Source organism: Stegostoma tigrinum, chromosome 1 (assembly GCF_030684315.1).
Source record: "Stegostoma tigrinum isolate sSteTig4 chromosome 1, sSteTig4.hap1, whole genome shotgun sequence".
NCBI lineage: Eukaryota > Metazoa > Chordata > Chondrichthyes > Orectolobiformes > Stegostomatidae > Stegostoma > Stegostoma tigrinum.
In genome coordinates this window covers 14,925,955-14,941,917 of record NC_081354.1, presented here as the reverse complement: position 1 = coordinate 14,941,917, position 15,963 = coordinate 14,925,955, and the positions used below count along the sequence as shown (strand labels likewise).

The 15,963-nt window shown below is 38.1% G+C and overlaps 1 protein-coding gene across 5 annotated transcripts in view; it reads left to right on the top strand.

Annotated features, from left to right (window-relative positions):
* Positions 1 to 15,963, top strand: part of helq (helicase, POLQ like) — a 46,627-nt gene that overhangs the window by 28,685 nt on the left and 1,979 nt on the right. For all 5 annotated transcript variants that reach the window (XM_048527888.2, XM_048527895.2, XM_048527904.2 and 2 more), the window contains 7 exons: positions 1,441 to 1,545; positions 5,716 to 5,941; positions 6,784 to 6,941; positions 7,637 to 7,735; positions 11,978 to 12,151; positions 13,990 to 14,103; positions 15,532 to 15,666. In XM_048527888.2, the coding sequence (XP_048383845.1) occupies positions 1,441 to 1,545; positions 5,716 to 5,941; positions 6,784 to 6,941; positions 7,637 to 7,735; positions 11,978 to 12,151; positions 13,990 to 14,103; positions 15,532 to 15,666 (1,011 nt within the window). The remainder of the gene's footprint in view (positions 1 to 1,440; positions 1,546 to 5,715; positions 5,942 to 6,783; positions 6,942 to 7,636; positions 7,736 to 11,977; positions 12,152 to 13,989; positions 14,104 to 15,531; positions 15,667 to 15,963) is intronic.

Genomic DNA, 15,963 nt, shown 5'->3' with positions numbered 1-15,963 from the left:
ATGTGAAGTAAGTACAATTCCCGCTGCAGTACTGTGTTCAGTTTTGGAAATCTGACCTCAGGAAGGAAGCATTTTTCTTGAAAACGGAACATGGCAAATTCACCATTATTATACTAAGATTTCAAAGTTTAAATCATAAAGCCAGATTCCACACTGGATTTGCATTTCCTAGCATGCAGATTATTTAAGCATAGTCCAATTAAAATTTTTAAGACAGTAAAGGGATTTGGTATGGTGGGTGTAGAAAAACTAATTCCTCTGCTTGGGGAATTCAGGCTACCATTGACAAGTTAGAACTGGGACACTTTTCACACAAAGGACAGTGAAAGTCTGGAACCATTACCCTAAAAAAAACTGTCAGTGCTGTGATCTGATTCAAGACTAAGATCAAGTAATTTTTGTTCAGCAATATGGAACTAAGATGTGTCAGTGAAGTTGAGGTACAGATCAAATATGATCTAACAGAATGATAGAACACTGTTAAAGCGGATCCTAAAGTAAAGCAACATGATTTACTAAACTAAACTAACATATTTTCTTCTTATTTGTAAGTATTGTCCCGGAGTTTCTGTGAGATTGTGCTGGCTTATTGAGTGCAAAATCCCCAAACCAGTGTCAAAGATAGTAAAATTTCAAGTGCAAGTTACATCCACAAGTTGCATTTCTGCATTCCTTTGATCTAGTTAAATAAACATTGTACTCATTCCAGCCCTGCTCACACTAAACTGATTACACATTCAGATTCAATCATTATGTTTCTGTTAATGCATTTGTGGACTGATGAGAAAGCTTCCAAAATTTAGCTTTTTACAAAGTACCCAAATGTTAACAAATACATTTTTAAAAGCCTTTCAATACATTTTTACTAAGAAACTGACTACTGTACATCTGTCTTGCAAATTGTTCTGTACAAGTTCTGTTAAATCATATTTCAGCTAGTTGAATGTTGTTAATGTTATAATGTTAACATAAATAATGTTAAAATTATATTCTGTAATGTTGTCCTCTTGGATTGATTAATAGTCGATTTTATGTTTGATGATATGCTCATGATTTTGATGGAAACTATGCACTTCTCATGATTAGCACCACTGTACAAAAGCAGAAATTCTGCTCCATTTTATCCAAATGTGTCCTGTTATTAAGACACAAGCAAACAAGTTGTTGCTGAGCCACTGCTACTTACACTGACCCCAGTGTCAGTGACACTAACCCCAATCCTAACCCTACCGAGATGGTTAGCAGGAGGAGCACATTGATGAACCACATTGATCAATGTTACTGCATGTGTCCTACTATATGGTGACCCAGGGTGGAAATTAGGAACCTTATTTGGAGGAAAACAAGATCACATTGTATACTCTCACATATATCATTACATGGCTCTTAGCATAACTGCATTGAGATAACTCTTTTATGTTTTTGCATCTCCATCTACAGGTATCAAATTTAATAAGTAAACCTTTGGAAGGTTGCTATAGCAATCTCATACATGACAATGAAAAAGGAATTAAAGATCTTCTGCTTTCCTTGATTGGTCTAAAGGTACATATCCTGTTACATTTTCACCATATGTCAAGAGGACACTATTCACTTAAACTGGTAATAAATTACCATTAGTTAATATTTTTCTATCTGTGCACTTGATCAAACCATTATTTTCTAAGTTATTAATAATATTAGTCCAGTATTTGCACAATGAGTTACATTTATTTTTTAATGGGATACGAGCGTCTCTGGTTAAACCAGCATTTATTGTCCAACCGTTATTTCAGTCTTGAAAAATGATGGTGAGCTGCCTTCTTGAACTGCTGCAGTTAGAGGAGCAGTTCCATGATTTTGACCCAATGATAGTGAAGGAACGGAGATATCGTTCCAAATCAGAATGGAGTCTGGTTTGGAGGGGAATTTGCAGATGTTGGTGGTTTCATGTGTCTTCAGCCCTTGACCTTCAAGGTGGTAATGGTTACTAGTTTGGAAGGTGCTACCTTAGGAGCCTTGTAGCTGGCACACACTGCTGTCACTGTGTATTGTTGGTGAATGGAATAAATGTAGACTGTGGTGAAAAGAGTGCTAATCAAGCTTGATTCTTTGTCTTAAATGATGTTGAGCTTCTTGAATGTTATTGGAGCTGCACTTACCCAGGGTATTCCATTAGAACCAGAAATTGCTAAAGAAATTCCACAGCATCTGTGAAGAGAAAGGAGAATTAACACTTTAGGTCCAGTCACCATGCTTCAGAACTACTTCTTGTCCTAATTCTAAAAAAGTGTCACTGGACCGGAAACATTAACTCTGCTTTCTCTCCATAGATGCTGCCAGACCTGCTAAGTTTCTCCTGTACTTTTTGTTTTTGTTTCAAACTTTCAGCATCCACAGCTCTTTGTTTAATTTTGGTATTCTGGACTTCAGGGGTTAAGGAATGAGGAGAGATTATGCAAATTAGCCATGCTTCCTGTAGGATTTAGAAGGTTATGGGGCGATCCGATGAAGTCTTCAAGATATTAAACAGGAACAGATAAGATCCGTAATGATAAACTATTTCCGCTGGCTGGGCATTCTAGAGCTAGCGGCAAAGTCTGAGAATTCAGGAGAGAGATTAGGAAGTACTTCTATGCACAAAGGCCGGTAGAGTTTTGGAGCTCTCTTCCACCAGTGGCAGTAGATGCAGGATCAGTTGTTAATTTTAAATCTGAGACTGATATATTTTGTTAAACAAAGGTATTAAGAGATAAGCACCAAAGGCCTGTACATGGAGTTAGGCCATAGATCAGCCATGATCTCATTGAATGGTGGAACAGGATTGAGGGGCTGAATGATGTACTCCTCTTTCAGCATTCCTATATTTCCAATGCCTCTTAGCTTCTGCGTTGCAGATGTTAGATGGGCATGGGAGAGTAATGAACTGATTTTGCTCACCACAGAATTGCCAGCCTCTGACCTCTCATAGCCACAATATTACTTTGACTGGTGCAGATCAGGTTCTGGTCAATCTTAATCCCCAGTATATTGATAGTGAAAGATTTAATAAAGCTAATGCCATTGAATATCAGGGAGCGATACTTCGATTTTCTCTTCTTAAGGTTTACTATTCTGATAAGCTTTACTATTCTGATTGTCTGAAAACCTTAATGGTTATTGTTTTATAATTCTGTCAGTTATCCTCTCTGTAATATGTTAAATTGTTTACTTAAAAGCATATCCAAGAAGCCGTTATGCATAGAAGATACCATTAAGGTTATCGGGCTCGCTCATCCAGTTCTATACCTCACTTTAAGAAAGAGGCTTTTTCACAGCTCAGGAAAGGATGACTGCTGAAAAATATTACCCTCCATTTATCATGAGTAAATTAAATGTATTGGTTGCTATCATCTAAAAATCATGTTAACAACTCAATTTTTGTGTGACTAAGGTGAGAGATGCTATTGCTGAGGAATGACACTTGCAAACATGTAGTGACAGCATCAGATACTTGCTACTAAATATAACCTGAACCAAGTGAGGATTCAAGCTCTTCTGCTGTTTCTCAAATTTTTCTTAAACGCCATCCAAAAAGAACGCTCGGCCTCTGTATTAGTGTAAACTTTTTCAACTGGTCACCATCAGGAGCTAGCTCAATATTTCATGTTGGAAAGAATTTACAGCACAGTAACAAGTCATTGAGCACAACTTGTCGATGCTGGTGTTTATGACCTACATGAGCCTTCTCCAATCCCTCTTCATCTATCTGAAACTATCAAAAAAATTTCCAGTTTGTGTTGTTTTGGACAAACACCCATCTGTTGTTGGGTTTTATGCATAAGCACTTTATATTATTCCACTTGGAATTGTGTCCAAATTGTTTATGTATATGTAGAGGAAGAAAGAAGTCCCAGTACAGGGTCCCTCAGTAGAATGCAAAATGTACTTCTCAATTCTGAGAAATAACCATTGTTTCCACTTATTCCTTACAATCTTGCATCCACACTACCATTTTACTTTTCCTACAGTGACCCTACAGTCGCTTGTGTGACACTTCAATTATATTTTGTAAGTTCAAAAATACTGTTCTGTTTTCTATGTAGTTAACACTTTTTTCAAATAACTTGATTATGTTATTACCTTTACAGATTTTTTTTATTTCTCCTTGAATGCCCCATTCTTTCACCAGTGTTGTTCTTCATTGTAGTGTTTGTTTTTTAACTTATTCTCATGAGGTAGCTAATGGCATCAAGACTACCATTATTGGCCATCTCTAGTTGTGCTGAGAGAGTGATCATGGGCCGCCTTGAAATGCTTTTGTGCTTGTAGGGACACTGCTTCCACAATAGTGTCAAGGAATTTCAAAATATTCACCCTGCAGTCAGGTTGGAACAGAGATATGGATCTCAGACAGTTTATTAGGTTTCTTGGAACTGATGGTGTTCCCATGACATCGCTGCTCTTGTCTTACTTGGTGGCAAAAGTCACGGGGCAGTGAAATGCTGTTGACGTATGCTTGAGGAATTACTTCACTGTAATCTGTTTATTGTATTCTAAAATGGAGGGGTGGATATTGAGATCTGTGGTAGTACAGCCATCAAAGAAACTGCTTTATCTTGAATGGTGTTGGGCTTGTTGAGTGTCTCATTATTTATTCTATTTAGGAGAATAGCGGGCGTTCCAGCACACTCTCATCTTGTGCTTTATAGTGGTTGAGATGTTTTGACAGGTTAAGAGGTGAACTGTTCATTGCATAAAACCAAGTTTCCATTCAGAAAGCCATGGTGTTGATATGACTGGTCAGGTGAAGATTCTAGTCAGTGGCGCCCATCATTATGTTGATGATGATTGTTGGAAATTTGATAATGATAATGCTTTTGAAAGTCAAAAAAGAAATTGCTAGACCCCTTTGCAATTTGCTGACTGCCAATATTAGCTTTTCCATTTTCTTTTTGTCAAATATTTGCAAATTGACTGATGGATTAGTAGCAGCACAAAGAACAGAAAAATTTTTCAATGTGAGAAACATTTATAGCTGACAGACACATAGAAAATAGTAGATCAGGTTACATCGCTTACCTGGCAGAAATTATGGCAGCAAGTTGTAAATAAAAACTTTAACATATTCTTGAATTGGTTGGGGTATTGAAAAATAAAGCAAATTATTTATGGTTTAATCCTGGAGAAAATTTAATACAAGTAAAATTACCGACTGGGAATTTTGGTCAAATGGTACTTCTGCAAAATTTAAAATGCCAGTAGAGTTCTTTAACTTCTTATGATAAAGGTATATTGTTAAAGATGTATTTTTCATGCAACTGTTGCATTGTTGAGGGAACAATGCCTATATCTCAGCAATTTTGTTTTATGTTTTTAATCTACTTGTGTCTCAAGTCGCTATCGTACTTAGTTTGATTATGATTAAAGCTGCCTCATTTGTGGTAGCAACAGAATACTGAAGTTGTGCTTTGAAATAAAATAAGCTTTCCATAATATTTATTAATTGTAAATTGAGACCCCCCCAAAATCATTTCAACAGTTTGTTATCCTATAGATTTTTTCTATATAGGCATTTACGTTAAAAGTTGGCAGTATAACATGTCAAATAGTTCATTCAGTTGTTCAACAGAATCAAAGCTTAACTTAGCTATCTGTTTTCTTGATGTCTGAAAACGTTATATCATTGTCAACTGAACAGAAAGTGATAGTTCAATTCTACCCTGGACTGAAATTTGTATTTATGTTCCCCTCAAGGTTGCTCAGACACTTGATCAAATCGTTGCGTTTATGGCTGGCACTCTTCTTGGTGTGCAACAGCAACAGTTCTTCAAAGGGAAAAGCCTTTTGGAAGTAATAGAGCAAGCATTGGAACCATTAATGGAGAAGGGTTTAATTAAAGGCAAAATATCAAGTCGTAGCAATGAGGAAGAAATATACCCAAAGTTGGAAGTCACAAAGCTGGGTCATGCCACTTTTAAAGGTTAGCTCAGCACTTCTGACTTCTCATTTACTTACACTTTATCTAAGTGATATATCTGGAGTTTGAAGTGCTGGAAACTCCCTTTTGTAAAAGCATAATATATTTTACTTCAAGAAGAATGTTCTTCTGACAAGTATTGTTCAATTAGCTGAGTAATATAAATTACTGCAGAATAATCTGGATCTGCTGTATATGTTTCAAAGTCTGTACATTAGAACATAAGAAATGGGAACAGGAGTAGGCCATTCAGTCCCTTAAACCTATTGTGCAATCCCAAAATATCACGTGTGAATTTTTATATCAGTTTCACTTTTCAATCCTATCCCCACATCCCTCGATTCCATTAGTTCCCGCAAGCCTATCGATTTCAGTCTTAGAGTCAAGAGTCATAATGGTCTATAGCATGGAAACAGGCCCTTTGGCCCAACTTGCCCATGCCGTCCAGTTTCCAGATTTAAACAAGTCCCATTTGCCTGCAGCTTGAATTGGTTCATCTGTTAAGCATCAACAAACCTCCAATGTAGAGATTTACAAAGATTCACAACCCTCTCATTGAAGAAACCACTCCTCCTCTCAGTCCTGATTGATTGAACCCTCACCTTGAGACTATGACCTACGGTCTTGAATCTCCAGTCAGTGGAAGCAACCTTTTTATTTTATCTCTTCATAAGATGTGGTCATTCTTACTTTAAGAAAGTGATGGTGAACTGCTTTCTTGAATCACTGCACTCCATGTCTCTCATCATCTACTTTTTCAACTCATCTAAGAATTTTGTAAGTTCTAACAAGATCACCTCTCCATTATACTGGACAGGCTGTCTAATCTATTGGTTTTCCTCTAGGATCAATAGACTTGGCTTACTGTGATACTTTGAATATGGACTTGAAGAAAGGTTTGGAGGGTTTGGTGCTTGGCAATTACCTTCATCTGATCTACCTAGTAACACCATATGATGTAGTTGCCCAGTGCACTCCAGACTGGATGATCTACTTCAGACAGGTATGTATCAGAAATTTTCATTTCTCAAGTTTGCTTTCAAAGCACAAGCCGTCTTAACTTCTCCATCAGTGGATCAGTTTCCTGAAGTTTCCTACCCAATGCAACATGGAAATATTATTGCCAATAGTTCCCCTTGGATGCAAATAGACAAGCAATAAGCACTGACCTCACCAATGACTCCTAGATGCCAAAAGCCAATTTTGAAAAATAAGATTGTAATGAAAATGTCATGGATCATTTTAAATAAAATGCAATAGAAAGTATGTTGGAAACAGAATATAAACATTTGACTTCTTTGTATGCGATTCCTTTCTTTCACAACAATCTGTATAGGTATTTTCTAATCACCTTGTGTAGTTCTTACTATACACCTTTGCTGCAGAAGGGGCTTAAACCTAGTCCCTTTGGCTCAAATGCTGCCGCTGTGTCACAAGAGCCTTCTTTGGAATTTAAATTCGCCAGATGACATGGTGGGATCTGAACTCGTGTCTCAGCAGCAACAATCTGTATATACTTAATCATTTTATTGAGAAATCCACTGCGTGATTCAGTTTTGGTATTTTTTTTCAGTGCTTCCGATTGGTTATTTATGGTCTGTTTGGCTACAGTGAAATACAGAGAAATATTTAACCTGACAACAATATTACAGCACTTTGCTGAAGAAAACTTCAATAAATGTTTTGTTCTGATTCCAGTTTCATCAGTTAGATGCAATTGAACAGAAGGTCTTTGCAACAGTGGGTGTACCAGAGAGTTTCCTTACAAAAAAAGCATCTTGCCAAAAAGTCAGGAAGGTAAGAGTAAAGTCTTCTCTGTCAAAATGTATTAGGTTTTGCACTTGCACCTGTTATGATTTTTATCTTCCCTGAACTCTGGGAGGTACCAGAAGACTGGCATATCGTCAACATTACGGCCTTGTTCAAAAAAGATTGTAGGGTTAATCCTGGCAAATACAGACCAGTTAGTTCAACTCTGGTGGTGAGGAAACTTTTGGAAAGTTATTTCGCATGGAATCAGTCGTCACATAGAAAAAGGTGGGTTGATTAGGAACAGTCAGCACGGATTTCTAAACCGGAAATTGCACTTAACTGACTTCTTGGTTTTTTTTTGAAGAGTTAACAGAAATAGTAGGTGTGAGTATGATGTGGTACACATGGATTTCCAGGAGGCAATTGATACAGAGCCTTGTAACAGACTTGTGAATAAAGTTGTAGTTTGTGGTATAAAAGGGACAATAGCAACATAGGATCAAAAACTGTTGAGTGCTAGAAAACAGAAAACAGTGGTCAATGGATATTTTTCGGCAGGAGGAAGTTTTGTAGTGGAATCCCTGAAGTCAGGACCTTTGCTTTTCTTAGACTTAGACTCCCCGCAGTGTGGAACAGGCCCTTCAACCCAACAATTCCACATCAACTCTGAGAGCATCCCATCCAGACCCATCCCCCAAAAACCCACGTAATCTACACATCCCTGAATAATACGAGCAATTTAGCATGGTCAATCCACCTAGCCTGCACATCTTCCTTCCACACAGTGGGAGCAAACCAGATCACCCAGAGGAAACCCACGCAGACACGGGGAGAATGTGCAAACTCCACTCAGACAGTCGCCCAAGAGTGGGATTGTACCCACGTTCCTGGTGCAGAGGGGAGTTTTTCCTGCTATATATATTTTAATAATTTAGATCTTGGTGTGCAGGAAGCAGTTTCTAAGTTTGCAGATGACACTAAACTTGGAAGAATTATCAACTGTGAGGGAAATAATGTGGAACTCTGAAAGGATATTTACAACTTGGTGGAGTGGGTGATAGAATGAGGTTCAGAAAAGGTGAGCTGACACTCTTTGGTCAGAAGAACACTGAAAGATAATATAAACTAGGGGTATACAATTCTAAAGGGGATGCAGGGGCAGAAATACCCGAGTGTATATGTGCACAGATCATTGGAGCTGGAAGGACAGCGTAGAGAGAGCACTAAATAAATCGTACATTATTCTCAGCTTTATTAAAAGAGATATAGAATCTTTGAGAAATGAGGTGATGTTGAACTTGTACAAGACACTAGTTAGACCTCAGCTGGAGTATTGTATACAATTTCAGGTACAATAATATGGGAAAAATGTGAATGGATTGGAACGAGTGCAGAAGCAATTTCCTAAAATGGTTCCAAGCATGAGAATCTTCAATTAAGAGGATAGATTGAAGAAGTTGGGACTGCTTTCCCTGGAGAGAGGAAGGTTGAGCGAAAATTTGACTAAAGTTTTCAAAATCATGAGCAGCTGGACATGGAGTAAAGCTGTTTCTGCTTGTAAAAGAAACAAGAATGAACAGGCATAAATATAAAGTGATGTGCAAATGATGCAAGGATAATATGAGAGAAAGCTTTTTCACACAGAGTGTCATTAAATAATGGAATGCGCTGCCTGGAAATGTGATGGAGGCAGGTTGAATTGAGGCATTCAAGATGGCATTTGATGGTTGTCTCAGTTGTAGTGATGTGCAGGGATATGTAAGCAATCTGGGGGTTGCAAGTCAGTCATTTGGAATACTTTGGAGACATCAGTCTGGAATGCCGGGGCCAGTTTTTCGTGCAATCAGACAAAGTGAGGGGCTGAGTATGTCGGAAGTGAATGCAAGAGCAGATAGTGACGAGGTGTCTCCAGTGAGTGAGTGGGAAGCAGAAAGCACAGGAAGCATTAGCAGTTTGGTAGGATGAGGGAGATGACAACTGGGGAATAAAAATGTTGCATTCACTAATGTGAGTTTTAGTCCATGAGCCTTGGTGAGATGTGTGTGCAATGGAAGAGTTGAATTGAGTGTTGGCTTTGTGAATGTGTCACTTATCCTTGCAGAGAACAGAAGATCACCGACCTCCTTTCCAAAGTACCAGACATTGTTTCACACCTGGAACACTGCTTTGACCCAGCTGCAATCTGTCCAAGCTGACTGGGTCTGGTGGCGTACCTCCTCTGGTAGTCAACTGTAAAAAGGACTGCCCTCCTGTCTATCTGTCCACCCACCAACACCTCTAAGTCCCAGTCCATAAAGCAGGGAGCAGGCTTTCCTTTCCACTTGGCCCTATGTTCAATAAAAGTAGTGATGCACCACAATGTAAGGGCCAGTTTTTGACTTGTAGCATCTGAGGGTGTGTGCAGCTGGGCTTTAAAAATGTTGCCAAAGGCATGAAAGCTGGAAGGTCTGTTAATAGCCAGCACTACCACCTCTCTGGCCTCACGAGTCCATGTTAGAAGGGCGACCGAGTTGTATAATTAATGAGGTGAAGAGCTGAAGACTGCATGAGAAAAATTGCCTTGGGCCATGAATCTCACTCAATGGAACAGTCCAAGTGAAAATGGGAGAATTTCCAATCCATGTCCCCGCTTCCCCCAACTTCTTTTTAATAGATACAAAATACAAATCAAATTTTGATTGAATGACTTTTAGGGGTTAGTTAGCTCAGTTAGATGGATGGCTGGTTTCCATAGCAGAGTGTAAAAATGGTTAGATAAATGCATGTAATGAATGCTAAAGTCAAAGGCTTAATCGTCAGAGTATCTCAATGATCTTTCCAAAGGCAAATGAGAGCTCAGCAATGTCAGCATCTAACTAAACAACAGAGCTCCAGTGACATAGTGATAGTGTTGTTACTTCTGAGCCAGAAGGCCCAAATTCAAGCCCCTTTCACTCCAGAGGTGCGTCATAATGTACCTCTACATGTTGATTAAAAATATCTGACTCAGTGGAACTTTCATGTTTCTAAACAAGAAAAAAATGCATGCTGCAATTGAATAACCCCCAGTCGCTCATAACACCAATACAGACAGCTCACAAATTGAGTCCCAGATTTTAACCAGGCTGAAGCACTCAAATTTGAATTGAGTACTTTACAGTTGAGTCAATTGACAATTGTTCAGTTTTTGGTGTGGAATTATATTACCTTTATTTTATTGTAGAATGTGATTTGTGTTTCTAATTCATTTTTGCCTTGCACAGTTCCTTCTGGTATCTGCCACGGTGAATGTTTTGTCCTAACACAATTCTCATCCAAATGTTTTGAAAACATCATCTGAGACCGTCTCTGTTTCTACGCGTTCACTGTTGATACCCAGCCTCTTCTCGCCAGCACTTCTCCTGATCCCTCCACTATCCCTAAATTGCCAGACTGCTTGTCCAACATCCAGTACAGTATAAGTAATTTCCCCCCAATTAAGTATTTGTTAGACTTAAGCTGAAGTTATCTGTCCATTTCACTAGTTCTGTCCTCTCACTACTGACTGCAGGCTACTCTCTGACAAGTACCAGAGCTGCACCAGACAGTTTGCAACCTTGGACTCCTATTTGACCCCAAGACAAGCTTTTGATGGAAAACCCACATTATCAGTAACACTGCCTATTTGCACTTCGTAAATCACCCGACTGTGCACCAGTCTTAGTTCAACTGATGCTATAACTTTTATTCATTCCTTTGCTGATTCCAGACCTAGTTATTCCAGATGCACTCGTGGCTGATGTCCCACATCGTAGTTTTTGTAAAGTCGATGTTATCCAAAACAGTTGCTTTTGGCCTAATGCACACCAAATTCTGCTCAACCATCACCCCAGTGCTGACTTATCTACAATGGCTCCCAGTTAAATAGTGCTGTGAAATTGCCTCCTAAACCTCTCAGTCTCTCTATCATGCTTTCCTGAGTTAAGGTACTCTTCAAAGCTTATCACTTTAATTAATGTTTGGCCCCCTGGCCTAATTTCTTTCTGTGTGACGCAGTGTTATATCATGTTTTACAATGGTCTGTGAAGAACCTTGGGATGTTTCATGAGGTGAAAAGAGTAAAATAACAACAAATTGTTGTCTCAGTTCGCTTTGTGACAGCCTATATGCATAAATAAATCTGTCACAGGGAAGTGGGGTTATAGATGCTGACAAATCTCATTCAGCAGTGGGATAACATCTCTAACAGTCTATTACTGGAATATTATTCCTGAGTGGCACAAATCGTTGTATCATTTGTAAATGTTCTGTGCAATTTTCTCTCTGTAGAGTGTAGATAGCTTTGTTGCAGCCCGATTCTACCTCTCCTTGGTGCTGTATTCCCTTTACAAAGAAATGAACACGTGGTCTGTGGCTCAGAAGTTCAACGTGTCTCGGGGCTTTTTACAGAGTTTGCTGAGTTCAGCAGCAACTTTCTCGTCTAATGTGCAACATTTCTGTGAGGTATTTGTGAAACTTTCAATTAATATTGTTAATTTACTTTTTCTGCAATTGAAAAGCACCTACGATGAACTAAGTTAACATATATTTACAAACTTTCCGGCAGAAATAGAATAAATTTAAATGTAAAGATTGAAAGAGCTAGTAAATAACTTACCGGTATTTTAAACTTTACAAACAACTTTGAGATTTTTAGGCATATTAAAAAGTAGTTTAGACATCATTATAATTTATACAGTTTTCTATATTATGTTTGAACACCACCTGTGCTTTTTCTTCTCGGAAGCTTTTTGGGCAGAAGCACATTGGGACAAAATTTTCTTTTCAATCTGAAGACCAACCGTGATCTAATTCATTGATAGAACAGGCTTAAGGAACATATGATCATAAGAAATTGGAACAGGAATAGGCTGCTCAACCCTCAAGTTTGCACCCCCATTCAGTGAGATCATGGCTAATCTCCACTTTCCTGAAATATCTCCTGTTTCCCTTAATCGTAGAAATCTATTAATCTTGGTCTTGAACATTTTCAAAGACCTCACCACCACAGCCTCCTGGTTCAGAGAATTCCAAAGTTTCACCACTGTCTCAGCAAAGAAATGCTTCCTCATCTTGGTTTGAAATGACCCATCTGTTCATCTGAGACTGTATTCTATTCTCTAGACTCTATATAGTCTCTAGTCTCTATTCTAGTCACTGGTTCTAGATTCTCTAGAGAAATATCCTTCCTGCAGCTATCCTGTTGAGCTCTGTAAGAATTTTGTATGGATGAATGCAATCACATCTCATTGTTCTAATCCTCCAAAGAATAAAGGCTCAGTTTGCTTAATTGTTTCTCACAGTACAGTCCCTCCTTCACAGCATGGAATGGCCTATTTTGGTTTCCATTTTGCACTCGAACATAGGTTTATTTTTAGCACTATGATGTTTTTCGAAAAATAAAATGAATAATTTGCTACCGTACACTTTTGCTCCAATATTGGTATGATGTTTACATACAGTGCATATGTTAGTTCATCATTTCAACAAGAGTTTGCAATGCATCGACCCTTTAAATAAAAATTAGTCTATTTGGACATGTTATAACACACCTAGACATATTATAACATACCTAGATGGCCACCATATCCTGAGGTGAGACTTGAACAAAGACCCTCTGGCCCAGAGGTACAGACACTAATACTTTATAGCATCTTTTATGTTGTACAATAGGCACTTAATGAGAATATTATTAACAAAACCAGTGTTAACAGGAACCACTAAAGGAGAAATCAAGACATATGACCAAAGAGTTAGCTTTCAAGGCGTATCTGAAAGGAGGAGGAAGGGAGAAAAGCAGATGGGCTTAGGGAACGAATTCTACAGATTAGGGCTTAGGCAGCTCAATATACAGCTGCTGTAGTTTAGTGGTTAAAATTGGGACTGAATTAGATGAGTGCAGATATCCTGGAGGATTGTAGGGTTGGAGAATATTGCACAAACAGGAAGGGGAGGATTCCTGTGGGAATTTAAAACTAGGATAAGTATTTTAAATTTGCTCTTGTTATTAGGAGGCCATGTAGATATTGGTAGAAAGAGATGATGATTGTGGGTTTGATATAAGTGTCCAGGTTTTGGATGAAGACGTTTCTATTAGATGAAAGCTGGGTTGCTGGCCTGGAGAACATTTAAACAGTCAAATCTAGAGGAATTAGGAATATGGATGAGAGTTTCAGTAGTAGATGAGAAAAATATCAACAATGGTTTGTTTTTCTTCATCTTATAGTTCTATATGTTACATATATCTAAAACATTTTTTTTTAATGGTAGGATTAATTTCAATTTTGTTTTATTACCTACAGGAATTGGAGGAGTTCTGGGCATATCACGCTCTCTTTAAAGATCTCACTCATAAACTGTCATACTGTGTGAAACCAGAACTTGTCCCTCTCATGGAAGTATCGGGTGTCCAAGAGGTTTGTCATTTGGTCTTAATGTTTTTATAAAATGCTGGATGAAATCGGGATGAAATTGTACAGCACATGGAGACATTGAGTTTAACCTATCTAAAGTCACAAAGATGCTATAAAGTATTAGTGTCTGTACCTCTGAAATTGTACAGCACATGGAGACATTGAGTTTAACCTATCTAAAGTCACAAAGATGCTATAAAGTATTAGTGTCTGTACCTCTGGGCCAGAGGGTCTTTGTTCAAGTCTCACCTCAGGATATGGTGGCCATCTAGGTATGTTATAATATGTCTAGGTGTGTTATAACATGTCCACATAGACTAATTTTCAGTAAATTAAGTATCAGGCGCATGAGGTATATTTGTTTGGATGTAACAGAAACTGTTACAGGAAAATGCTGTGAATGATAGATCTGAAATAAAGACAGAAAATGGTGGAAAAGCTCAGCAGGTCTGCCAGTATGTGTGGAAAGAGAAACAGAGTTAATGTTTCAAATCCAAATCCAAATCCAATATGACTTCTTCTTAAAAAACAGTCATTTCGGACATGAAATGTTAACTTTCTATCCCCTAAGATGCTGCCAGATCTGCTGAGTTTCTCTAGCATTTAATGTTTTTATTAAGGAAATTGTACAGCACATGGAGACATTGCGTTTAACCTATCTAAAGTCACAACTACTGAAAAGGTGACTTGAAGAAAAGAGGGAATACTATACAGTAGGAAACTTTCTACATTGTTGGACATTGCTTCCAAAGGAGCAAACTCACTGTCTCTGCACGGCCAAATGCTCAATTGTGCTCACCAAAAACACTGTATAAATGCAGGGAACTAATTGGAGAGTGAAATAAAGTCAAAAACAAAGTAACGATTTTCTAAAATAAGCAACATGCTAGCACATTGTGGTGATTTTGTTATGTATCACCATTTGAATGGACAATTCTTCTTTAATTACACAAAATTTATTCAAAGTTAAATAGACTCAGATCTAGCTGTACCACACATCTGTGTATTTGTGTCACATGCAGCCAGTGCACTATGAGTACTTTCTCACTGATTTCCAGGCGCTGTTGTTTATGTAAGGCTACATTGGATTTGGATGTATTGTCTGAAAAGTGCCAAGAGAATTCCAAAACCTCACGGTTTCATACTCATGGTGCTTATTAGAATACTGGCATTCTGTGACGTTAAAGTTGCATGTGGTTCTCTGAGATGGAATCAACTAATAATTATACTTGAAATATTAATTTGTTTTTACTCTCCACAGATTCTGATTGGCCTGATAATCCAATCTCTTTCTTTTCCCCCAGTTATCCAATGGCACTTTCTCCATAATCAGCGTGTCTTTTATTTCCTACCATCCGATTAATACTGGAAAAACATTAGTATGTTTGTAATATATAATACTTTGTGTAATTATTTAACTTTAATTTTCAGGCTCGTGCTCTCCAGTTGTACAAATCTGGTTATAAATCTTTGACTTATCTCGCCAATGCAAATCCTGACGTGTTAGTCAAGACGATCGAGCACATGTCCAAACGCCAAGCTAATCAGATTGTTTCCTCTGCTAAAGTAAGCGCCATTTTGTGGCTTCACATCATTGTTAGGTCCACACGGATACTGTGATAATTCGGGAACTTTTGGTTCTCTAAGTAGATGTGAATGTACAATGAAGGAGTGCCACAATGGAAGTCATGTTGCCTCCCCATCATCCAATGATCCAGTATAAAAAAAACCTTGACTTCCAACCAGAGCCTGAGAGTACTATAACTCTTTACACTTTTTGTGGGATGTGGGTATCATTTTGCTGTGCTTGTACTGAGTGACTTATTAGACCTTTATAGAAGCAAAGTGAAGAGTCAACTATTG